Genomic DNA, 25,476 nt, shown 5'->3' on the forward strand with positions numbered 1-25,476 from the left:
AATTGGAATGCAAAGATTCCATTTGTTTAAAATGTCTTTTGTACCTGCCCGCTAGCTTTTAGAGATTTCTGTTCAATGGCCCTTAAATCTCTGCTCCTCCTCAATTCCTAGCTTCTCAGATTCAGCTTCTTCAAACCAAAGTAGATGCCCTCACATTCCTGTTTTTCACTATCAGCCATCATTTTGCCCCCTCACTAAACCTACCAACGTTCCTTTCGAACCTTCCGCACCGATTACAGTGCTGCCTGATTAGTGTCATCAGCAAATTTGGATATCCTGTACTGCTCTCTAATCTTTGTGAAAAGCTCAGACTCCAGAACAGATGATGGCTGGTCACGCCCTGCCAAGTGGAGGACTTAGACATTGTACCTACTCTGCCTTCTACCTCCTAACCAATACCCTATCCATGCAAATATGTGTTACTTTAAATTCCATGCACTTACATTTTTGCTAACAGTACTGCAGGAAAGAAGTTGACCTCCACTTAGATAATTTAAACAGGGACATTAATATGACAATCATATCAGCAGATTTACTGGACCCAAAAATCACTGTGCCAAGATCTCTTGATCATTTCCACTCCCGGTGGTTAAACAGGAACATTAATATGACAATCATATCAGCAGATTTACTGGGCCCAAAAATCACTGTGCCAGAATCTCTTGATCATTTCCACTCCCAGTGGGGTTTCTGGGTTCAGACTAAGTTCTGCACTTTGAATTTCTTTGCCCATGCCACAATTGGGAGCATTTGCTACAGTCGCATCTGGTCAACACAAATTATTTAAGATTTACTGTGTAGCCGTCCTCATCCTTAATTATCTTGTGGTCTTACATATAAGCTACCAATAGCAGAAATGTATGTAGTTATGGAATCATTCAGAGAAAAATCCAAGAATTAAATTACTCGAGTTGGAAGATTTTATTGGATTTTTTTCAGAAAAAGACATTGTAGTAATCTCTTCCTTTCAATTTCCTAATGGAGCTCAGTATCAAGCTGAAAGCAACCAGTTTATAGTAAATGTTTAAGATCATAAACCTGAAATATTGCTGCAATTTTGTAATAGTGCATAATACTACATAAATCATTTTTTTATCCAAGTCTATAAACGATACATTATGTGGAACATTAAAAGTCAAACACCCACCCACACATGCACACACACAGCCATTTTCTCCAAAAAATCCAGAAAGATTTGGGTGATCAGTTGGCCCATTCTTCCATAGAAATTCAAACACCAGTCACACTCTCCAAGTACTTTATTATAGGGTTTTCCACAGCCACAAGGTGACGTTCTTTGTTGAAGATTTTGTTGGCTAGAAATTCAAAAGGACCCATCTTTGGGTGCCAGACCGATCAGGTCTGATATTAGATCTCAGGCCTCATTATATTAGAATCAGCGTGGTAAAAGTGAGGAGAGGCAAGAAATCCCAATTAAATCAGGTATGAGGTCCACAGATCAGACCAAGCATTCAGGGTTGTGGGTCCAGTCAAGGGCCTGGAATTACTAAACCAGGAGTACAAGGATGATCAGGGTTTGGCGACAAATGTCAATGATGGAGGATCAGGGCCATTGCTAAATCCACACTCTTTAAAATGTTTAACTTTCGTGCTGCAGGCATTGCACAGTACTGAATGCCACCCACGATATTGCTGGCCGCCTTAGGGCAAACCAATCTTGGTGATGGGAATTCAAATAAATAGGCAAACCTAGGTCCTAACCTAATAATAATGATCAGCACAGATGTGTGCGCACATGCCTTGTCTGTTATTTTGGGTTCAGGTGGCCCAATTTCTAGGCCAACAATTATAATTTCACCGCTGCCAAAACATTGTGGTAGTAAATTTAGCTTTACAATAAAAAAGACATAAATTGGAAACATGAGATGCGATTATCCCAAAAGGGAACAAAGTCCCCTAGCAAGCGCATTTAGCCATGTTTTTCCCGCCATTCGCAGTGTCGAGAAACACATGGATATTCAACGCGACCCGCGTTGAGCAAGGGGTCTGAGTGGGGAAAGCGTGGTCGAGATCGTACATAGCCCCGCTTTGTACAGTGGGAGCTCCGCTCGCTGGAACTCCCCATTGTATAGCGAGAGATGGCGGTGCGATCTCCAAGGCCCCCAAACTGATCCCCGACCTCCCCCCAGTCCGAACGCCAGGCACCCTAGCCCGATTGCGTGCTCAAAAATTGCCAGCTTGGCACCATGGCAGTGCCCATGCCAGCTGGCAGTGCCAGGGCACCACCCTTCCCAAAGGGCATGCAGCTGGGGGCCTCTGCTCCCCTTGGAAACACCTACGAGTGCCGTTCTATCTGGTCTCCGTCTGTGGGGACTAGTGCCAAACAGCACTTGCTCGAGGTGTTTGACGCAATGAGGTTGAATTCCAAAGCCTCAGGTACCTCAGGAATCGACACATTAGAGTAAGGCTTACTGCCTCGCTCTAATATACAGATTTGCTAAAAGGCGATTCCGCCTGTTGTGGGCGGGATTCACATCACAAAATCTCGCGAGATTGAGTTGAATCTTGCGAGGCGTTGCAAGCCGGGTAGATCCTGGGGGCAGTCTCCCGGCTTTCAATGACCACACTGTGGCGTGGCAAGCTGCTTCTCCGGCACATTGGATCACACCCAAGATTTTTCAGAGCACGGACAGCAGTGTAAAAACAGTAACAAAACAGTGGTTTCAAAAAGTATTAGCACATAATATTTCTAAGCTATTTCAAAAGTGGCAATTCAAGACTTCAATGTGAACCCTGAGTGAATACATTTTGGGAGTACAAGAGTTGTTGAGCAGGAGGGGAGGCTAAATCTGTTGCTGGGGGAGACTTCAAATGAAGGAGCAGGTATTGAATGTGTAATAATTTCCTGAATTACAAAGTAACAGCACTCTAATAATGAGGTTCCTATTACATTCATAACAAATGTACAAGGACCCGGGTTATTAATATCGGGCAACTCTAATTAATACAATAGGATCCACATTATTGATGCAATAGGTTATTAATTAGTAAACAAAAGTGCAGATTATTCATGAAATTGGACTGATTAATGTAATATCATCCTGATTATTGGCACATCTGCAAATAACCTTAATGTAATAGGATTCTGATTATTGATGCAATAGGACTCTGATCTTTAATTGAAGTAATTCTGATCATTGTGTCAGCATCCTGATTATTGATGCAATCACTTCCTGACTATGAAGCAGTGAGAAGCTGATTATTAACGCGATAACAACTATGTGATTATATCCTAATTATTAATATATTACAATCCTGATTAATGTGAAAGGGCACTGATTATTTATGCAATAAGATCCTGATTATTGATGAAATAGGCACTAGACTATTAATGTAATAGTATCTGGATTATAGAATCATAGAATTTACAGTGCAGAAGGAGGCCATTCGGCCCATCGAGTCTGCACCGGCTCCTGGAAAGAGCACCCTACCCAAGGTCCACACCTCCACCCTATCCCAATAACCCAGTAACCCCAACCAACACCAAGGGCAATTTTGGACACTATGGGCAATTTAGCATGGCCAATCCACCTAACCCGCACATCTTTGGACTGTGGGAGGAAACCGGAGGAAACCCACGCATACACGGGGAGGATGTGCAGACTCCGCACAGACAGTGACACAAGCCGGAATCGAACCTGGGACCCTGGAGCTGTGAAGCATTTGTGCTATCCACAATGCTACCGTGCTGCCCATTATTAATGTAATAGTATCTGGATTATTAATGTAATAGTATCCTGAATCTTAAAGTAATAGGACTCCGATTACAATTGGATTAAGAACGTGATTATTAATGATTAATGTATCATCCCGATTCTTGGTGCAAGGTATTCTTTATTATTATTGTACTTACTACTAAAAAAAAGAACACCTGCCTTTTTACAGGCTTTTTCTTGCAGCAACAATCAGACCTCAGAGCAGATTATTAGGCGGTCGACCAACAAAAAAAACCAAGATTTATCGGGGCCGCATATTTGTCACAAATCAGTCCAAGCTCCAGAATGACCATTGCTGCCTCAGACCTTGCGATGCTAAAATCCCACTTCAGTTTGGGAAGACCTGTCGTAGAATTTGTAATTTTACAGTATGAGCTTGCAAACATCAATGATGTTTACTCAGCAAAGTGCTGCTTTAATTAAATGTGGAATAAATATTAAAATATCTAAACCAGTGTTAGAGCCTGGAGAAAAACAAAAGAAGCTCCCAAAGTCTTTCTTGCACAGACATAAGGCTTTAAATATAGCTTGGCTTGTGGTGGAATTTCACTGAAGTACCAATTGTTCATGAACTTCAAATGCCACAAGTTTGTCACTTAGACCTTTCAAGTCTTCATTCAAGTGTTCTACTTCAGGTGGCTGACAGTTATCAGCAGTTCCCAGTTTAATCACCAAATCCATCCTTCTTGCATGAAAATTGGTTTCTCTATACTAAACAATTTTTCCTTAGCAGAGCCTAGTTCCTCACAGACATTCTTGCATTTCTGATGCTAACTTTTATTGCTCCTGGGTGAGTCGTTTTGCCATCTCAACCGGTCTAACATTATGAGATTGGGCTCCAGCTACTACGCAATTGGGGAACAGCCCAGGGTGTTCCTCCTGCAAAATCGGTTTCTCTCACCTCAAAAGGTTTCTCGGCACTCTTTAACATACTAAGTTTCAAATATGTAAAATCATTACCAAGTATAAATTCTACCCCTTCCATAGGTAATCTAGAAACAATTCCCACAATAACAACTCTGTTTATTAAGTCACTTTATAATTTAATAAAATAGGTTCATAAAGTACCCTGTTAATATTTTATTTTCATCAAACCATTCTGAACTCAAATCAAATTATCACCCACCATTGAGTGAACTGCCCCAACATACCTTAACACATTAATTTACATACTTGTTTAATCAGAGGAGCATTTTTAATTTTACAGTCTGAGCTTTCATCTATGTCAACATACTTCCTGCATCAATAGTGTTGACTCAGCGAAGAGCTGCATAAATCAAACGTGGAATAACTATTTAAATATGTAAACCAGTGAAACAGTCTGGAGAAAATAATCTTTCTTGTTCAGACAAAACGCTTTAATGCAGCTTGGCTTTTGGTGGAATCTCATTAAAGTGCCAATTATTAATGAGCTCAAATACCACAGATAAATGAACTAGTCATGGAAATCTTCAATACAGCCAGCTAGACACAGACAATACTGTATGAGCCTGTAACTCATCCAAAACAGGAGGCAGGAACATGGTCTGACCAGATGCTTACATAAACATGCAAACACCATTAAGACCTACATTTTATTTCTAAATATTTAAGCTGAAAATAAATATTCATTCAAATACCTAACCTACTTGACAGGCGAAAATAAGTTTCCCATTCCATCTGATTATCATTGAAATTCCAACTATTATAGCTGTATAAACAATTAGGCATAGCAGTTTATTCAAAACATATATTTATTATGATCACCCAAGATAATACACAGATACAGACAGCAAGTCAAGACCCAAATATGGTCTCCAAGTTAAGCAGGGTAAGAGGGCAGAGATTACTTGAAACAGGGTCAAACGCAACAATGAGAGCCATGATGTCAGAGGTAAGCAAGGAAGAGAGATAGAAGGTAGGGAGGCTTGTTGGAGGAAAAGAATGGGTGGGCTGGGGGGTGGTGAATGGTGCAATATCATTTTTGTTTTCGAAAATATTTTATTGAAGCATTTGTAATTTTCACAGTTTAACACATTAACATCTTTTAAACAATCGCGCAGGCCGACACACGTAATGAAAGAAAAAAAAAGCAACCGACAGAACAACGCCCCCTATTCCCCCTGATCTATTCCCTAGCTACGCGGAAACTATATTCTCTGTCCCGTTGTAACATTGCCATGCCTCCTGTTTTCCTCCCATGAGAACGTTCAGTTCTCCTTGAAGTAGTATATGAACGGCTGCCATCTCAGGGCGAACCCTTGAATTGATCCTCTCAAAGCAAATTTAATTTTCTCCAGACTGACAAACCCTGCCATATCGCTGACCCACACTCTTGACTTCGGGGGCTCCGAGTCCCTCCATCCCAGCAAAATCCGTCTCCGGGCCACCAGGGAGGAGAAGGCCAGAACATCAGCCTCCCTCCCCGCCTTGGTCCCCGGATCCTCCGAGACCCCAAATATTGCCAATTCTGGACTCGGGGTTACCCTCCCTGCCAGGACCTCTGACATAACGTCCGCAAATCCCTGCCAGAATCCCCTCAATTTCGGACATGCCCAAAACATATGTACATGGTTCGCCGGGCTACCTCCACACCGCCCACATCTGTCCTCCACCTCCTCAAATAACCTGTTCATCTGGTCTGCCGTCATGTGGGCCCTGTGGACCAACTTGAACTGGATCAAGCTAAGTCTGGCACACGACGAGGATGAATTGACTCTCTTCAGGGCTTTTTCCCACAGCTCGAATTCTATCTCCTCACCCAGCTCCTCTTCCCACTTCCTCTTCACCTCTCTGATAGGGGCCCCTTCCCACTCCATCAGCTCCTTGTATATCTCCGATACCCTCCCCTCTCAAACCTCTGTTTTTGACATCACTTTATCTTGTAACCCCCTCAGGGGGAGGCGAGGGAAGCCAGGAACCTGTCTCCAGACAAAATCCCGTACCTGAAGATACCGAAACCCATTCCCGCCCGGCAACTTAAACTCCTCCTCTGATGCCTCCAAGGTAGGGAACCCCGCCTGAATGAATAGGTCCCCAAACCTCTCAATCCCTGCCCGCCACCATCCCCTATAGCCCCCATCCTATCCCCCTGGAGCAAACCGGTGATTGTTACAAATCGGTGACCACACTGACGCCCGCTCCAATCTCATGTGTTGCCTCCATTGCCCCCACACCCTAAGGGCTGCCACCACCACAGGGCCCGTAGAGTACCGAGCCGGCGAAAACGGCAGGGGCGCCATCAGTAAGGCCTCCAAACTCGTACCCTTACAGGATGCCGCTTCCACTCGCTCCAACACTACGCACTTCCTGACCATCGATACGTTCGCCGCCCAGTAATAGTTAATAAGCTTGGGAGTGCCAAGCCCCCCTCTCCGCGACTGCATTCCAGGAGTGCCTTCTTTACTCTCAAGAGTTTTACCCGCCCACACAAAACCCGATATCGCCGAGTTCATTTTCCTGAAAACAGCCTTTGGGATAAAAATCGGAAGACATTGAAAAAAGAAGAGCAGTCTCGGAAGGACCGTCATCTTCACCGTCTGGACCCTCCCCGCCAGCATCAGCAGGAGCATGTCCCATCTGCGAAAATCCCTTTTCATTTGATCCACCGCTTTGCCCAGATTTAATTTATGAAGCTGCCCCCAATCTTTGGCCACTTGAATCCCCAGATGTCTAAAACTCCTCTCAGCCACTTTAAAAGATAACTGCTTCAGTCTCCTTTCCTGTCCCCGTGCCTGGATCATGAAGATCGCGCTCCTTCCCATATTTAACTTGTAACCTGAAAATCGCCCAAATTCTCCTAGTATCTCCATGATTTCGGCCATCCCCCCCATCGGGTCTGTGACATAGAGCAACAAATTGTTCGCATATAGAGAGACTCTGTGGTCCGTGGTCGCCCCCCCCCCCCCCCCCCTCACTATCCCCTGCCAGGCATTTGATGATCTAAGGGCCTTTGCCAAGGGCTCTAACGCCAGGGTAAACAGTAATGGGGAGAGCGGACATCCCTGTCTTGTCCCCCAGAAACTAAAATAATCTGACTGGACTCAGCTGGGTTCTCACATTTGCCACCGGAGCCTGGTATAACAGCTGGACCCAATCCACAAATCCCCACCCGAACCCAAACCTACCCAAAATTTCCCATAGGTACTTCCACTCCACCCAGTCGAAAGCCTTCTCCACGTCCATGGCTACTACCACCTCAACATCGCGCCCCTCCCCTGGCATCATTATAACATTAAGAAGCCGTCTAATATTGGACGTCAGGTGCCTGCCCTTCACAAATCCCGTCTGATCTTCCCCGATTACCACCGGGACGCAATCCTCTATTCGAGTGGCCAAGATCTTTTCCAGCAATTTAGCATCAACGTTCAGCAGGGAATTTGGCCTGTACGATCCACAGTTCTCCGGGTCCTTCTCTCACTTCAGGATGAGAGAAATTGATACCTGTGATAGTGTTGGGGCGAGTACTCCCAGCTCCCGAGACTCATTAAAAGCCTTAACCTGGAGCAACGCATTTTATGAGAACTTCTCATAAGATTCCACTGGGAATCCGTCCGGTCCTGGGGCCTTACCTGATTGCATCGCCCCCAACCCATCTATCACCTCCATGAGCCAAATTGGGGCCCCCAGGTCTTCCAGCAGCTCATCTACCTTCGGGAACTCTAGCCTCTCCAGGAATTGATTCATACCCTCCTCCCCGACTGGGGGTTCCGACTCATATAACTGACTATAAAATTCACGGAACACGTCATTAACCGCTCCCGAGTCTATCACTACCTTCCCTCTCATACCCTTTATTTTCCCTATTTCTCTTGCCGCCTCCTGCTTCCTCAGCTGATGTACCATCATCCTGCTAGCTTTCTCCCCATACTCACATATTGCCCCTTTTGCCCTCTTCAGCTGTCCCTCTGCCTTACCTGTAGAAAAGAGCTCAAATTCCATTTGGAGTCTCTGACGCTCCCTCAGGAGCTCCTCATTCGGAGACTCCGCATACGTCCTGTCCACCTGTAAGACTTCTCCTACCAACCTGTCCAGCTCCGTCTGCTCAGTTTTTTCCCTGTGGGGTCGAATCAAAATAAATTCCCCTCTGATAACTGCCTTCAATGCCTCCCAAACCACTCCTACCACAGTCTCTCCTGTATCGTTGATTTCTATGTACCCCCGGATGGCCTCCCTCACTCGCTCACAAATCTTATCGTCCGCTAGCAGCCAGGCATCTAGTCTCCACTGTGGGCACTGAGACTTTCTTGTGCTTGCCCATAGGTCTACCCAATGTGGCGCATTGGCACCACAATTGCTGAGTACTCAGTGTCCTCCACCCCCTATAACAGTGTTTTATCCAGTACAAAGAAATCTATCCTGGAGTATACCTTGTGCACATCGGAGTAAAATGAATATTCCTTGCTCCTTGGCTTACCAAATCTCCACAGATGCACCCCTTCCATGCGCTCCATGAACCCTTGCAATTCCTTCGTCATTGCTGATACTTTCCCTGACCTAGAACTCGACCGGTCCAGTCTCGGATCCAGGACCGTGTTGAAATCACCCCCCCCCCCCCCCCATAACGAGCCGGTGCGAGTCCAGGTCAGGGATCTTTCCCAGGACCTTCCTAACAAACGCGACATCATCCAAGTTTGAGGCATATGTATTTACCAGCACCACTGCCATTCCCTCCAGTTCCCACTGACCATAATCAATCTATCCCCCCGGGTCTGCCTCTATCCTCCCCATCTCAAATGCCTCCCTCTCGTTAATCAGGATGGCCACCCCCCTTGTTTTAAAGTCCAGACCCGAATGAAACATCTGTCCGACCCATCCCTTCTTCAATCTGAATTGGGCTCCCAGCTTCAAGTGTTTCTCTTGTAGCATGGCCACATCCGCTTTTAACAGTCTCAGGTGTGCGAACACACGGGCTCTTTTGACCGGCCCATTCAGTCCACCAACATTCCACGTAACCAGTCTGGTCAGGCCCTGTCGATCAGCCATGACCTTTCCTAGGCAGCCCTTAGCCCATGCCCCGTACCTCCCTTGGTCCGCCCCTCGGCAGCTACCACCCTCTTCTCTTCATCTCCAATCCCCCGAAAGTCCCTTACTCGTCAGCAGTCCCCGCCCCGCCCCCCCGCCCCCCTACTCCATCTCTCCTCTGCTCTCCCTCCATTTTACTCCCGTTAACTGGCTATCCAGCTTGCCTAGTAGCTCTCGCCCCCGGCGCCAAGCATCCTACCACTTGCCGGATCTCCTCCCCTCCCTCTGAACATAAGTTCTCAACACAGTCACATCAAACACAGAAAACAAACAAACAATCCCCCAAGGCACAGGTGCAGAGGCCCACCTCCCCTCCCTTAACAGAATCTTATCTATCCCATCACCTTCAAACAGAACCAAAACAATAGAAGAGACGTCAAACGGAGTAGGGAAAAAAAAATTATGCATGCAGAAACTCAACCATCTTTTTTCCAACAGAAGAGAAAAAACATCGCAACTCAAAACCCTTTTCACTGCAATTCGGCACATCCAACAAATCAAATTCAAATCAAGCAGAAAAAGCCCTTCTCCTCCCGAAAGTCGCAACTAAATTACAGAATTGAAATGATGTGGAGATGCCGGCGTTGGACTGGGGCGAGCACAGTAAGAAGTCTTACAACACCAGGTTAAAGTCCAACAGGTTTGTTTTGATGTCACTAGCTTTCGGAGCGCTGCTCCTTCCTCAGGTGAATTGAAAGGTTGAGATTTTTCCAGACAGAGAAAGAAAGAACCGCACAAAACTTTTTTTTCCTCCCCTCCCTCCCTTTCTTATGAAAAACTTAGTCCACCACAGTTTATGTTTTAAAGTCCTTATGCATCCACCAAAGTTCTTGTCTTTCATAAAGACCTCCACCTCTTCCGGCGAGCCAAAGTATAGCTTCCGGTTCTCGAGGTCACCCAGAGACGGGCCGGGTAGAGCAGTCTAAATTTTATGTCTTTCGCATACAGGGCCGCCTTGACTTTATTTAAACTCACCCTCCTCTTTGCAAGCTCTGCTCCCCAATCCTGATACAACCGGATCTCTGACTCTTCCCAGGTACACCGTTTTGTCTGCCTAGCCCACTTCATAATACGTTCCTTACCCAGCAACCTATGCAGACGTACCACAATCGCCCTCAGGGGCACACGACCCTGGGGCTTACGCCTAAGATCCCAATGGGCCCAGTCCACTTCCAACGGCTTGGGAAACGAACCTTCCCCCACCAGCTTCTCCAGCATCTTCTCCACATAAGCACTGACATCTGATCCCTCCTTTCCATCTGGCAGACCGACGATCCGGATATTCTGCCTGCGAGAATGATTCTCCAGGCCTTCCACCTTCTCCAACAGCCGCTTTGGCCGCACCTGTAGAATGGCAATTTCCATTGCCATCACTGTGGACTCCTCCTCTCGTTCCGTCGCCTGCTCCTGCAGTTTTTGAATCTAATGTCCATGAGTCTTCACTTTCTCCTTCACCCGGTCAACCACCCCCTTAATCGAGATCACCGCCTGGATCAGGTCTTCAGCACACTCCTTGCGATGCTGGGCGAACTTCCCATCCAAGTATTCGACCAACTGGTCCATCGTCCATTGGGCAGACACGGCCGAACTTTGCCTTGTTGTCACTGAACCCGCTGTTTTCTGAGTCTTGTTTTCATCCATCTTTTGATTTCGTCTTTTCCGACTATTTTTTGGGCGTGGTTCCATAAATTGGGGGGTTGCCTCCTTCTCCTCTCACTTTTATCAACTTATGTTGAGAAATTCCCGCGAAAATCCAGCTTAAAAGCCTTTAAAAGACCACTAGAGGTGAGAGCTGCTAAATGTGCGACCGTTCACTCCATGGCCACCACCGGAAGTCCCGCAATATCATTTTTTATATGTGGTTTACAATACTCCATTGCAAAATGCATTGAAAAATCCTGTGTCAAGATAATAATTCATTCTCACTACTCATAGAACTCTGTTGAGAGATAATTTACACTAATTTCTTTTTTTACCGCATCAAAAAGCATTTCCTCAGTTGTTCAACACCTTCATTCTGAAACTTCAATTCACAAACAGTATTTAAAAGCATTTAACAGGGCAGCACGGTGGCACAGTGGTTAGCATTGCTGCCTATAGCGCTGAGGACCCGGTTCGAATCCCGGCCCTGGGTCACTATCCATGTGGAGTTTGCACATTCTCCCCGTGTCTGCGTGGGTTTCACCCCCACAACCCAAAGATGTGCAGGATAGGTGGATTAGCCACGCCAAATTGCCCCTTAATTGGAAAAAATAATTGGGTACTCTAAATTTTTTTTTAAAGTTCAGTAGTGCTATAATCTAGGGACTGGTTAGCTCAGTTGACTAACGTGTGGTTCAAAATGAGGCCAACAGCAAAGGCTCAATTCCTGATCCAGCTGAGGTAGAGAGTTGGGACCTGCCACCTCACTCCATCCCCAAGGATGGAAGGCTATGTATGGCAAGCCACTGCTGACAAAATCTCCCGAGGAAGCTCTTCAGGATGAAGCATTAGCAAACAATAAGTCATGGAGCCTTTGGGCACAGCACACATGAAAATGGCAATGTCATAAGTTGTGATGCAGTGACCAGTTCACCATACAGAGGGTTTTGGCTACATAGCGGCCATCCATCCAATAAATTTGGCCAAGCCAGCACAGACATTGCTGGCTTAGCAATAAGTCCATACTGGTCGAATTAGCACATTCTAGAACCTCTTAGGTTGGTGGCCTTGTCCTGCAATGTGATGCCACGGATATGTCCGAAACAGCAAAGAAAAGATGGAAACTGTTCAACCTGTTCTCCGGTTCTCATATGTTGTCCGGCTCTGTACAGGAGTGTGCCAAGATCGCAGGTTTGGTGGACTCACTGCTTGGTGTTTTCAGTCAGATTGCTGTTGTTCCAAACTGTCTTATTTCGCTTGGACATGATAACTGCGGTTTTTGCAATGCGTGTGCCATGCTTGTGAATGTGTTTAAATCAATAGAGTAACAATTGTTTGTCATTTACTTTTACCACAGTCTTAGTAGATCCATTGGCATCATCTTGCCTCTTCTCTGTATTCCTTCATGTCTCCCTCAGGCTAAGTCTCATTATCTATTCATTTGATTTTTCTTCTTCTCCTTCTGTTTTCACCCTCAATTTCGTTTTCAAATGTTGCCAGGACAATGTTGTTGGGTGTTCATTTCCAATGCCCATAACTTGGTCATATTTCTCTTTTTAACTGTAATTTGCAACCAATTTCATTCCTGAACTTCTACTCGTGATCTACCCCAATCATTTGTCTTTCTGACAATCCAGCAGATTCTGAGCATGCTCCACGATACCCACATTTCAAAAGCTGATATCCACCTTACATCCACTTTTTTCAGAATCCAACGCTTGCTTCCGAAGAGTGCAACAGTCCACATTAGTAACTGTATCGGATGTTTTAACACCTTCATACAGCAAAGATAAACAACAAAGATTGGAAGTTAAAAGGTAAGAACCTGAGGTACGGAAAGATGAGATAAGAAAAGCCATAAAAACCAGTGGAAAAGCAGATACTAGCAGAAACACTAAAAGCAAGTGAAACAATGGTAAATTGTTGATGAGATCTAGACAACAGGTGAATAGCCTTGCAAGTGGACTATATCGGAGATGGTCACACAGGACTGTCTAAAATATCACACTCCAAGTCTCATGAGTCGTGTATCAGGCCGAGCCTGTGTGGACAGAGGAGTGGCAGAGGGGCAATTCAGCTACATTCCTGGAAAGTGTACAACTGACACTGTGCTTGTGCTCAGAAATCTCTTGGAGAAATATGAATATAAGTAGGAAGCCAACCTTGGCTCATGTACGTAGACTATGCCAAAGCTTTGAAACTTCAGCATGATGCTTTGTGGAAGACGTTACAGATTTGGCGTGTACAAACGTCTTGGATTGGATTCTCTGTTTGGAAGACTGAATTGCTTGTGGTTCACGCTGGCGCTAGGAGTGGCGCCCACTCTCCCCAGCCATGCAAATTTATGCATAGTGGGGGCCGCAAGGGATTACGTCGCCAGTATCACTATCGAACTGCCATTTTGAGAAGTCAGCCCCATAGCGAGGTTCAGCAGCTTCCCCCCCCCCCCTTCCCCAGTGACAAGTAAAGCCATCCTCCCTCCTTCACCCGCCCTGCACAGCACGCATGCTGCAGGATAGTGACCCACCCCCTTCAGAGCCCCCCAATCTGCACCAGAGACCGCCCCCCACTCCCCACCCCACCCCCTCAACCATCAGTCGCCACTGCCTGGAAGCTAAAGGACATTCCAGGCAGAAACAGTGAAAAAGAAAAATCATTGCTTTTTCATTCAACTGTGCTGCCTCAGACAGATGTCTAGAAAGCAGTAGCTGTTACTTCGTAGGAAGCCAAAAGCACATCAGAAGGCATTAAACCCTGGCAGATCCTTTTATCTGTAAGGTTTCACGCTGAGTGCATCTCAGGTACCCTGCTGTAAGCCCAATCACAATGTTTATAAACATCAAGACATGATTGACAGCTCCTGGCCACATCAAGAGCAGTTAAGTGCTTTCTGCTGAGAAAAAGAGGACACTTAACTCCTAGATGTTTATGAACATTGAGGTTAGGTTCATAGCAGGTCATTTGAGATGTATTCAAGCACGAAGGAAAATGGAAATAAATAATTCAGACATCTAACTGCCTGGACATTGTGTGCGGAGTCTGCACGTTCTCCCCGTGTCTGCGTGGGTTCTCTCAGGGTGCTCCGGTTTCTTCCCACAAGTTCCGAAAGACGTGCTGTTAGGTGAATTGGATATTCTGAATTCTCCCTCTGTGTACCCGAACTGGCGCCGGAGTGTGGCGACTAGGGGATTTTCACAGTAACTTCACTGCACTGTTAATGTAAGCTTACTTGTGACAATAATAAAGATTATTATCTGTCAATTACAGCTGACTAAAGGCTATTTCCCGTGGAGACATGGAGAATCCAGTGTCCAGCCAGTTAATAGAATGCAAGTGAGCTCAAATGATCCATTTACATCCTTCTGCTGGCACAGCACACAAACCTCAATACTGCCGCCAGCAGAGAAGCAAAACATCACAAAAGAATCGGCACCAGACACCGATCCCGCTTTTCCCCGACTCAGGAATCTTCTCCGCTGCATCAGGAACTCTGGTTGATCTCCTGAGCGATGGCTGATTTGGCGATCGTGTTCCACTTTGGCGATCGTGTTTCATTTGTGGGGCTGTTTAGCACAGGGCTAAATCACTGGTTTTGAAAGCAGACCAAGGCAGGCCAGCAGCACGGTTCAATTCCCGTACCAGCCTCCCCGAACAGGCGCCGGAATGTGGCGACGAGGGGCTTTTCACAGTAACATCATTTGAAGCCTACTTGTGACAATAAGCGATTTTCATTTTCATTTTTGTTGGTGTTCCTGAATGTTCCGTATTCAATGCTGTGGAGGTTTCTCTGTTTGCTGGCTCTGATGGGTGGTCTGTATCCTCTTCCAGTGTTTTGGGATTACATACCAGCTCTTCTGCTGGACTCAACACGAAAGGACGTTGCACTTTCAACAGCGCTCTTCGGTTTCTTCACAAGACTGAACCATCCTCAGTAAGAACCAGAAACGAATGTTGACCTGTCTGTTGCAGTACCTTTGCAAACCTTGACCATCCATTTCCATTGGCATCCTCCAGTCTGACCGTATCACCTGGATGCACTGGCTGGAGCTTCCTGGATCTATCTTAAACCCTTTCTGCCTCCTTTTTTGAAGAAGCAGTTTCCGCTCCCGTCCTCGGTCCATGGAGTGAGTTGCGATGAAAGGCACAGTCGTTCGCAGCTGTCTATTCATTAGCAGCTGTGCTGGTGACAGCCCATTGACAAGTGGTGCCGACCGATAGCTCATGAGCACCAGATCGATGTCTTCCTGGCTGTCAATGGTTCGTTTTAGCAGCTGTTTAATAATATGCATGCCCTTTTCTGTCTTCCATTTGACTGGGGATATAGAGGACTTGAAGTAACGTGCCGAAAATCATCGTGATGGGCAAATTCAGTCCACTCATACTTTTGAAAACAGGGACCATTGTCAAACATAACAATGCTTGGTATGCCATGCCAGGCAAAAAATCTCTTTTGCATGTTGGATGACACATCGAGCAGTTGAGTTTGCCAACTGTGCTACCTCTGGGTAATTTGAGAAGTAGTCAATAATCAAAAGGTAGTCATTTCCATTGGAGTGAGAAAGATCCATGGCCACCTTCTACCACGGAATTTCTGGTACGTGACACAGTTGTCTACCATGCCTGCAATATCTTGGGTGATGTTATAACCTGTCTGCTTACCACTGGCTGGGGACTAATGGCAATCCCACAATCCTTAGGGAGTATGAGCTTCCCCAATGAGAGGTGCGGAGAAAGCATAAGCAGATTCCCTGCATAATTAGAGCTGGCCAGTTTGGAACCAGCTAGAGAGGAGTGAGCAGCAAGGGAGTTACAGCTGCTGTTGTATATATGTTATTGAAAATAAATGTTATTTCTTTTTATTCTACAACTCATGCTGGATTCTTTGTGGCCCTCACAAAAGGTGATGACTGGCAAATAAATTGTATCCCTGGCCCTGCACTTGCACTTCTCAATGCCCAGGTGCACTTCATGGAGCTTCTTGAGCATGAGTAGCCTCAAGGAATGCGGAATCACAATCCTGTGCTGTCACAGTAGAAGGCCATTCGTCTCACTCAATTCTGGCCGCACATTATAGTAACCCGAGCAGGAATACTCAGGCCATCCTTCTCGGAAACACCTGATTACCTTTTGTAGGACTATATCCTTGGATGTTTCTTCCTTTATTATGTGTGACGTCTCATCGGAGACTGGAAGAAACACAGTGACGAGATTAACATGTAGTTACACATCAACCAGGTGTACCTCTTTAATGCCTGTGGCTTGGAAAATCGTGTCAGCAACAGCCAGGTGCTTACCTGGTGTGTAGATTAGGTCAAAATCGTAACGCTGGAGCTTCATCATCATGCGCTGGATTCTCTGGGACAACACGCACAAATCCTTCTGCACAATAGATACAAGTGGCCTGTGGTCAGACTCCACACGACCAAATACATAATCATGGAGCTTGTCCAAACTCGTGAGCACCCAAGGTATTCTTTTTCAATTTGCACATACCTGCGCTCCATCTCGGACATCACTTGGGATGCATATGTCACAGGCAGCCAACTGTCATCTGCACCTTGCTGCAGCAATACCACTCCTAGGCCATCCTCAGACGCATTGGTCGAAATTTAGTTCTTTATCGCCGGGTCAAAAAACGCTCGGACCACGCTGTCATCGGAGAGATACACAATGCTTGCCACTCCTGCTCATGTCTGGGAGACCATTGGAACACTGCGTCCTTTTTTATCGAGTCTCGTAGTTGAGACGTTTTAGAGGCCAGGTTGGGAATAAACTTGGCAATAAAGTTGATCATCCCTAGTATCCGGAGGATGCTTTTTATATCTGTGAGACATGGCATCGTCAAAATGGCCTTTATCTTCTCATTATCCGCTGCACACCATGTGCCGAGAGCCTACACCCCCCTCCCACAGAAAGGTAATACAATCAATCCCGATTTGACACTTTGCTATATTTAGCTTCAGGCCATTTTTTTTTTTAAATCCGTTGTAGGACCCTGAGAAGCCCTCTCATCGCATGTGGACCCCCAGATTATATATTTGACATAAACCTGGGCGCCTGGTAACCCGTGCTCCATGGCACGATGGAAAATTTCAGACGCCGAAATTATGCCGAATGGCACCCTCAGGAGGCAATAGTGCCCGAAGGGTGTGTATTTTTTTTATTTAGGGGCAATTTAGTGTGGCTAATCCACCTAACCTGCACATCTTTTAGGTTGTGGGGATGAAACACACGCAGACATGGAAACAATGTGCAAAATCCACACAGACCCAGGCCGGGAATTTTGTCTAACACAGCCTTCAGTTTGTCCTTCAGTGGCGACTAGCTTCGCATTCTCCTTCAATTGGATGCGGTACGTCATAGGCAGAGTGCCAAACCCTTGAATTATCTCCGGAAAGTCCTTTATGATAGATTTATGATAGTCCTTTGTGATAGCCACTAAGTAACATGCGGCTGGAGAGGCAGAAAATTCACCCCAACATGTTTTACTCTCGATAATATTGAACAAAGACCAGCATTCATAACACAGAAAACTTATGGATGTTGAGTCCGCTCCCACACAATAGAATAAGAGCTGCAGAACTGGCAGGTAGCTCCTGAACATATTTCTCTGTGCCAGCACAGAGGCATCAATCGGCCACTTCCTTGAAAGACAGCATGGGGGGCAACCCCACCAAGAGAACTGGGTTCAGACTTTAGTGGTATTGCCATTGATCAGTGAAAAATGACAGCCAGCCTCTACAGAATCTACAGGATGGCTCCCCAGTAATGAGTTCTGTTCCTTTGAAAAGCTACGTTCCTGAACCACTGGACTGTGTTTGCAAAAAAAACATCAAAACTGCCCAACCACAGTATGTTTCTTCCCCCAAGAGAAAAATACAAGAATATGGAAAAATATAGCACTCTAATTGACTCTGCAGTTCATTTGACCAGTCTCAATAGCTAATACCTTTACATTTAGATAAATGTGAGGTGATGCATTTTGGCAGATCGAATCAGGCCAGGACCTACTCAGTTAATGGTATGGCGTTGGGGAGAGTTATAGAACAAAGAGATCTAGGAGTACAGGTTCATAGCTCCTTGAAGGTGGAGTCGCAGGTGGACAGGGTGGTGAAGAAGGCATTCGGCATGCTTGGTTTCATTGGTCAGAACATTGAATACAGGAGTTGGGACGTCTTGTTGAAGTTGTACAAGACATTGGTACGGCTACACTTGGAATACTGTGTGCAGTTCTGGTCACCCTATTATAGAAAGGATATTATTAAACTAGAAAAAGTGCAGAAAAGATTTACTAGGATGTTGCCGGGACTTGATGGTTTGAGTTATAAGGAGAGGCTGGATAGACTGGGACTTTTTTCCCTGCAGCGTAGGAGGCTTAGGGGTGATCTTATAGAGGTCTATAAAATAATGAGGTGCATAGATAAGGTAGATAGTCAACATCTTTTCCCAAAGGTAGGGGAGTCTAAAACTAGAGGGCATAGGTTTAAGGTGAGAGGGGAGATATTCAGAAGGGCCCAGAGGGGCAATTTCTTCACTCAGAGGGTAGTGAGTGTCTGGAATGGGCTGCCAGAGGTAGTAGTAGAGGCGGGTACAATTGTGCCTTTAAAAAGCATTTAGATAGTTACATGGGTAAGATGGGTATAGAGGGTTATGGGCCAAGTGCGGGCAACTGGGACTAGCTTTTAATGGTAAAAACTGGGCGGCATGGACTGGTTGGGCCGAAGGGCCTGTTTCCATGCTGTAAACTTCTATTATTCTATGATTCTATGATCACTCGCTCTTTTAAATAGCTAATCTATTCTCTCCTGCTTCCTTGGACAGCACTTTCCATTGGGTTGCCAGAAGCATTGATTTTGCAAGCCATCTGGACCCAATGTCTTATCTTTCTTTGATTTCCATCAAGCCCTGAAATTCGGTGAGGATGAGTAATGATGGTCTCCTCTTTGAGCATAGAAGAATATTCCTGCTACCTTAACGTCCAACCTCTTCTTTTTATTTTAGCTGCCCTCTTCTACCATGTTACTGTGCTACCTGTAGCTTTAGGCGGTATTTCAAAGCATTTCACTTGGCCTTTTTTCCTTTAACAGTGCTGTCCAGTCAATTTCCTTAGTTCACATTTCATCCCGTCAAAGCCTGCTCTTTGAATATCTCTGTTGTAATGCACTTTGCTATCAAAATCCTAAACTTAAGCTTCACCTTATTTGCGGTCACTCATATTATGGGGTAGGTTAGCACAGCTGGCTGGACAGCTGGTTCGTGGTGTGGAGCGATGCCAGCAGCACAGGTTCAATTGCCGTACCAGCTGAGGTTACCCATGAAGGAACCTCGCCTGAGGTGTGGTGACTCTCAGGTTAAATCACCACCAGTCAGTTGTCTTTCTCAAAAGGGGAGATAAACCCATAGTCCTCAGGAACTATGGCAACTTCCATTTCACTCATATTAAAGTATACATTATATTTGGGTTGCTCAGCACCTATTTGTTACTTAATTTCAGGTCCAATAATGTCACTTGTCATATCCGTTCATTGACCATTGTCCCATGTAAACAATCCAACAATGCATGCTTCGTACTTTTCCCCAATCTCTCTCTCATAATTTGAAGTTCCTCATAATAAATGCTTCTATCCCTGCACTTGCTTCATTTATTTAACTGGCAAATCTTTGGCTCAATTTCTCCTTCTGATCTGGCGATCAATAGCAAACACTCACAATTAATTTTCTTCCCCTCATGTTATATATGCCTGGTTGCAAGATTTCCCCATTTTCCATACAATAGTTTTTTGTCCAAGTCATTGATGAACTGGGTTTCTGGGATACCTCCGAAGGGTATAATAGCCCCCGAAGACCTACAGATATTGAAACACTGGAACAGATTAGGCCTTAATCGTTAAGAGTTTGGAATCAGTTTAGGAAACATTTTAAGCTGGAGGGAATGTTGCTGTGGGCACCGATATGTGGAAATCATAGATTTATTCCAACAGGGTTGGATTCGATACATAAGGTTTGGAAACGGGAGGGGACAGAGAGGTTTAGAGACTTATTTGTGGAGGGTAGATTTGCAGAGCTGGGGTACAGGTAGAAAAGTTTCAGCTTCCGAGGGGGAAAGGGTTCCGGTACATACAGGTTAGGAATTTTGTGAGAAAGCAGCTGGTTATGTTTCCTCAGTTACTGCTCCTTTGTTGCTGGAAAAGATCATTTCTGAGGATGAGATTGGGGAGGGCATGAACTCCAATGTTTATGGATATTTGATGGAGAGGAACTCACTGGAGGAGATAAAGAGGATGTGGGTTAAGGATCCAGGTGGTGCATTTGATTGGGGGGGGGGGGGGGGGGTGGAGATGTGGAGTGAGGCCTTACATAGGATAAACCCAAGCCCATGTGCGAGATTGAGCTTGATTCAATTTAAAGTGGTGCACAGCGCACATACAACAAAGTTGTGCATGAATGGGTTCTTTCCGGAGGTGGAAGACAGATGTGAGTAGTGTTTAAGGGGGCTGCCAAAACGTGCACACTTGTTCTGATCTTGTCCACACTTGGGAGTCCTTTTTGGAGACAATGTCAGAGATTTTAGGGATAAAGGTGGTCCCTAACCAGATGGCGATACTTGGGGTATTGGAAGATCCAGGAGTACAGGCGGGAGGGGGGGTAGCTGAAGGAGCATGACCTATCAGAATTTCTGCATTAGGAGATGATAAAGTCTGCCATGAGGGGTTTGGAGGAGGGGTTCTGCTCAAGGTGGAGGCTGTTCATCTTCTTCTTCAAGAGTTGGTGATCATCAGCAGGAGAGGGAGGGCCATTTTTTATTGTCAATATAAAACAGAGCATATGGATTGTATGGTAGATGGGTTGTTCATAATGGGAGTTGTATAATGTTTAATTGAATGTTGTGTTTTGTTTATAAAATGAAAATGTCCTGAATAAAAATATTGAAAAAGGTAAAACAGAAGTATTAGTATAGATCCCAGGGAACATCACTTGTAGAATCCAAACAATAATCATCTCTTATACCCCATTCTCTGTCTCCGGCCTCTCAACCAATGATCTATCCATCTCACAAGATTCGATCCAGTTCCATATGCTTTCATTTGTTGTTAACTTCTTGCACAAAACCTTTACAAATACCTTTTGGAAGTCCATACAGCCAATAATATAGAAACTCCACCATGCTTGAGACCAACTTTTTTCATTCATTCTTGGGATGTGGGGGTCACTGGCTGGCTCAGCATTTGTTGCTCCTCCCTAATTGCCCCTGGACTGGGTGGCCAGCTAGGCCATTTTGGAGGGGCGCAGTTAAGAGTCAACCGTATCGCTGTGTGGGTCTGGAGTCACATGTAGGCCAGACCGGGTAAGGACGGCAGATTTCCATCCCTGAACCAAGTGGGTTTTTACGACAATCGACAATGGTTTTATAGTCATCATTTTTAATTCCAGATTTTTACTTTAATTCCAGATTTTTATTGAATTCAAATTTCACCATCTATCATGGCGGGATTTGAACCCAGGACCCCAGAGCATTACCCTGTGTCCCTGGTTTAATAATCTAGTGACAATACCACTATGCTTCCTCCCTAAAAGTCCAATGATTGATTAACCAGGCCTGGCTCAACCGTTACAAATCCATGCTGACTCTCTTTTCTCAGCTCACCCTTTTTCAAGTGCTTCATAATGAATAGAGAATTCAGTTTCTTCACACATCCCTAACTGCCCTTGGAAGAGAAGGTGGTGTGAGCTTCCTTCTTGAACTACTGGAGTCTATGTGGTGTAGGTACATCCAATTAGAAAGGGAGTTCCAGGATTTTGATCCAGTGACAGTAAAGGAAAAGAAATATAGTTCCAAGTCAGGATGGTGTGTGGTTTGATGGAGAGCTTGCAGATGGATGGTGTTCCCATGCATCTGCTGTGCTTGACCTTCGGAGTTAAAGGTTTGGAAGGTGTCAAGGAGGTTTGGTGAGTTCCGGCAGTGGATCTTGCAGATCGGTGTTTTTCAAACTTTGTTTCCCGGAACCCACAGCTGCAAACCGGCTGACCTTCGGGAAACATGCCGCCGACACATTTGCTTACCTTTAAGGCAAAAAGGGAGCCTACTTGGTCCTCCCGATCTCACTCCAATCAGATTCGCAGCATATCAGGTGCAGAGTTCAGTCAGTTCCTTTGTGCCGTCTTCATCTTTGTGAGGACAGAAAATCCAACCTCACATATGTAGGTCGTCATGAAGCACTGGTTACGCCTGAGAGATGCTACTTCAGAATGATGACAGCATCATAGATTTTTGGCATTTGATTTAAGTAAGAAAACAGACAAGAACTTGAGAAGCAGACAGGAATATTTCTCTTCCATTTCAGCTTAAGTTATGACACAAAGTTTGGGTGCTATGGTGCCGCCACTGGTCAGTGGGCCAAACTGCAGTGAGAATTTTACTCATTCTCAGTTATAATTTTGGTAATGACATTTTATAATAATAATCTTTATTGTCACAAGTAGGCTCACATAAACACTGCAATGAAGCTACTGTGAAAATCCCCTGGTCGCCACATTCCGGCACCTGTTCAGGTACACAGAAGGAGAATTCAGAATGTCCAAATTACCTAACATCATGTCTGGTCATGGAAAACAGACAGGAACTGAGTGCCAGGGTAACTTTTTCAAATTATAAGTTCTATCAAGCAAATTTCTCAAACAAAACCTAGTTACCGGATTACCTAACCACTCCGTCAAATCCTACTTCCAATTGCAAGGGCAAAATACTGCATTTGCTGGAAATCAGAAATGAAAACAGAAAATATTTAAATGCTTGGGCCTTACAGTATTTATCGTGAGAGAAGGAACCAATATGCCTAAAGGCCATGAATCTGAAACAGCTGTTCTTTCACTTCAGATGTTGCTGACCTGCGGAATATTTCCAGCATCTTGTGGTTTTATTCTTGTTTCAGACTGAATTGATATGAATCTACGATCAGGTTTATTTGCAGCACAATATACAAGTCCCTGTCTTCACAGTGCCCACCCACATCAATTTTCAAATGTTAATGTTGTGAATAGGCTAACACTGCAATGTTAATGATGTACATGGAACATCTAAATTATATCTTCTTATTCATTGGACATTTTGGTTAGGAATCGGTTATTCCCCCATTTTATAGGTGGTTTTCTGAACTGCCGTGTAATTATGATATGAATGTGAAGCAACTGACCATGTCATCTCTGAAATGCACAAAACAGTTAAAAACGTCCAACAAAAAAAAAATCGCTTCTTTGTTTTGTTGCATTTTTCCTTCAGGATACCAACCATCTCGTAGCCTATTGTCCAGTCGCCTTCCTAATCCTTCGGGGCTCCCTTAGATCAGGAAATAAAGTTCATATAAATAGGCACCAAATTCCCGGGATTCGCGTCATTTCCTCTCTAATCACAGACAAGCCAAATCGCCTTTTCCCAGCGTTTCCCGCAGGGCTGTTCATTGTACTGTGCAAAGTTTCTCACCATCTGCAAAGTTTCTACTGATAAAACATTATTGGCATTTGCGCTATTTCTCAGAAGACACCTGAATTGCGTTTATTCTGCAGACTACATTGACATCATGTAGAACTGCGAGGCTCTTAACTATAAAGTATATTTGGACTGTCGTTCACATTGGGGGAATCTGTGTACGTCGTTAGCCACAGCAATCAGAAATGCAATTGGAGAAGCATTGAAACGATGCACAAAACTTTAGCACAGCAAGAAAATCCAGACCAGACCAAGCACTTTCTAGTTTGAGCTCGATCAGTCCTGGGTATAAATTGCCGTTTGCAGGTATTGCTGTATGATGAGCAACGTGTTGGGACTTATAACTACTCCAGAACTTTTGCTCCAATACTTAAAATGTGTAGAGTGTGTTCAGAAACGATCAGAAGGTGGATACATTCCACTTTCGCTCACATTGTTACACTTAGCATGTATGCAAAATTAAACACGTGACTGATTTTACTCCGGATGATTGACCTGAAAGAATTAAATGAAATTCTAGTTGTCCAACTAGATTCATTAATGTTCACCTGGTTTATTATTAACGAATTAATAGCATCACAATCTAGCAAACTATAATTTGGACCAAATTTCACGCAGTGAGTCATTGAAGATCTTTGTCTTACTCCTGCTTTGACAAAAATACACATCCATACAGCTGTAATTGAAACCGGTCCATGAAACTTGTTCAACTCAGAAGCGGTTTAAAAAGTAAACTTACGGAGACGAGGAACTCCAGTGTGTCTACATAATCTCTCTCCGTCTTCAGGATTTCAGTCAAAACACAAACTCGAAGACGAAGCTGCTTCTCCAAATCCTTGCCGCTAATTTCTCCTTTACTCTCCGACTTTTCTTCGGTCATTTTACTTAAGCAATACCTTTTTTTATTAGCAGCAGCTCGTGCCGAAGTATCACCACCTCGTTCCCCTTCCAAAAACGTATGTTTTTCTCGTCACTTCAGAGGGATCAATCCGTCAGTATGAGGGAAAATAAACATTGTTTTCCTCGGATTTGGGCTACCGTTTGATGTTTAAGAGGAGAAATGGCGATAGGGCTGTTTTCCGTGAGCTGGGCGACTGGAATAAATCAAGGAAGCAGGCGAGTCGGGGAGTGCACAGGAATCGGGCAGGCGCTGAGTGTTGCAAGGGGAAACCACATGGAAGAAACTGTGGGAAAGGCACTATTAAGTTTATACATTCATCAAACACTTCCAATGTGACCCCAGTGGAATCAGGAAGGAGGAAAGGAAAACAATCTTGGAAACTGTAGCTTGCGACACATGTTGGTTAGAATACAGTCCCTGTTTCATAACATTGCATTTGATAAGTGTTTGGAATGTGGACAATGTTTGCCTGAAATTTGTTCCCAGTCCAGGTTTTGTGCTCCTGAACCTGCGTAGAAAGATGTCAGATAGCCAGGAATCTTTTGCATTGCTAAATTTATCAGGGAATCAGTTCACCTTTTGCCCGAAAAGTTTACATTTTTGAGATTAATAGATCAGCATGTAATAAAAATGAGAAATCTAAATCTAAAATGAGAAATTTAAAATGGACTAAATTTATTGCAAAAATCGAATTTATGTATCGTGCTTTG

At 44.7% G+C, this 25,476-nt stretch overlaps 1 protein-coding gene across 2 annotated transcripts in view; it reads right to left on the reverse strand.

Moving 5' to 3' along the window:
* Window positions 1–25,189, reverse strand: part of prex2 (phosphatidylinositol-3,4,5-trisphosphate-dependent Rac exchange factor 2) — an 825,781-nt gene extending 800,592 nt beyond the window's left edge. For both annotated transcript variants that reach the window (XM_072467618.1, XM_072467617.1), the window contains exon 1: window positions 24,605–25,189. In XM_072467618.1, the coding sequence (XP_072323719.1) occupies window positions 24,605–24,745 (141 nt within the window). In that variant the 5' untranslated portion in view covers window positions 24,746–25,189. The remainder of the gene's footprint in view (window positions 1–24,604) is intronic.
* Window positions 25,190–25,476: the final 287 nt, after the last annotated feature.

Source organism: Scyliorhinus torazame, chromosome 11 (genome assembly GCF_047496885.1).
Source record: "Scyliorhinus torazame isolate Kashiwa2021f chromosome 11, sScyTor2.1, whole genome shotgun sequence".
Lineage (NCBI taxonomy): Eukaryota > Metazoa > Chordata > Chondrichthyes > Carcharhiniformes > Scyliorhinidae > Scyliorhinus > Scyliorhinus torazame.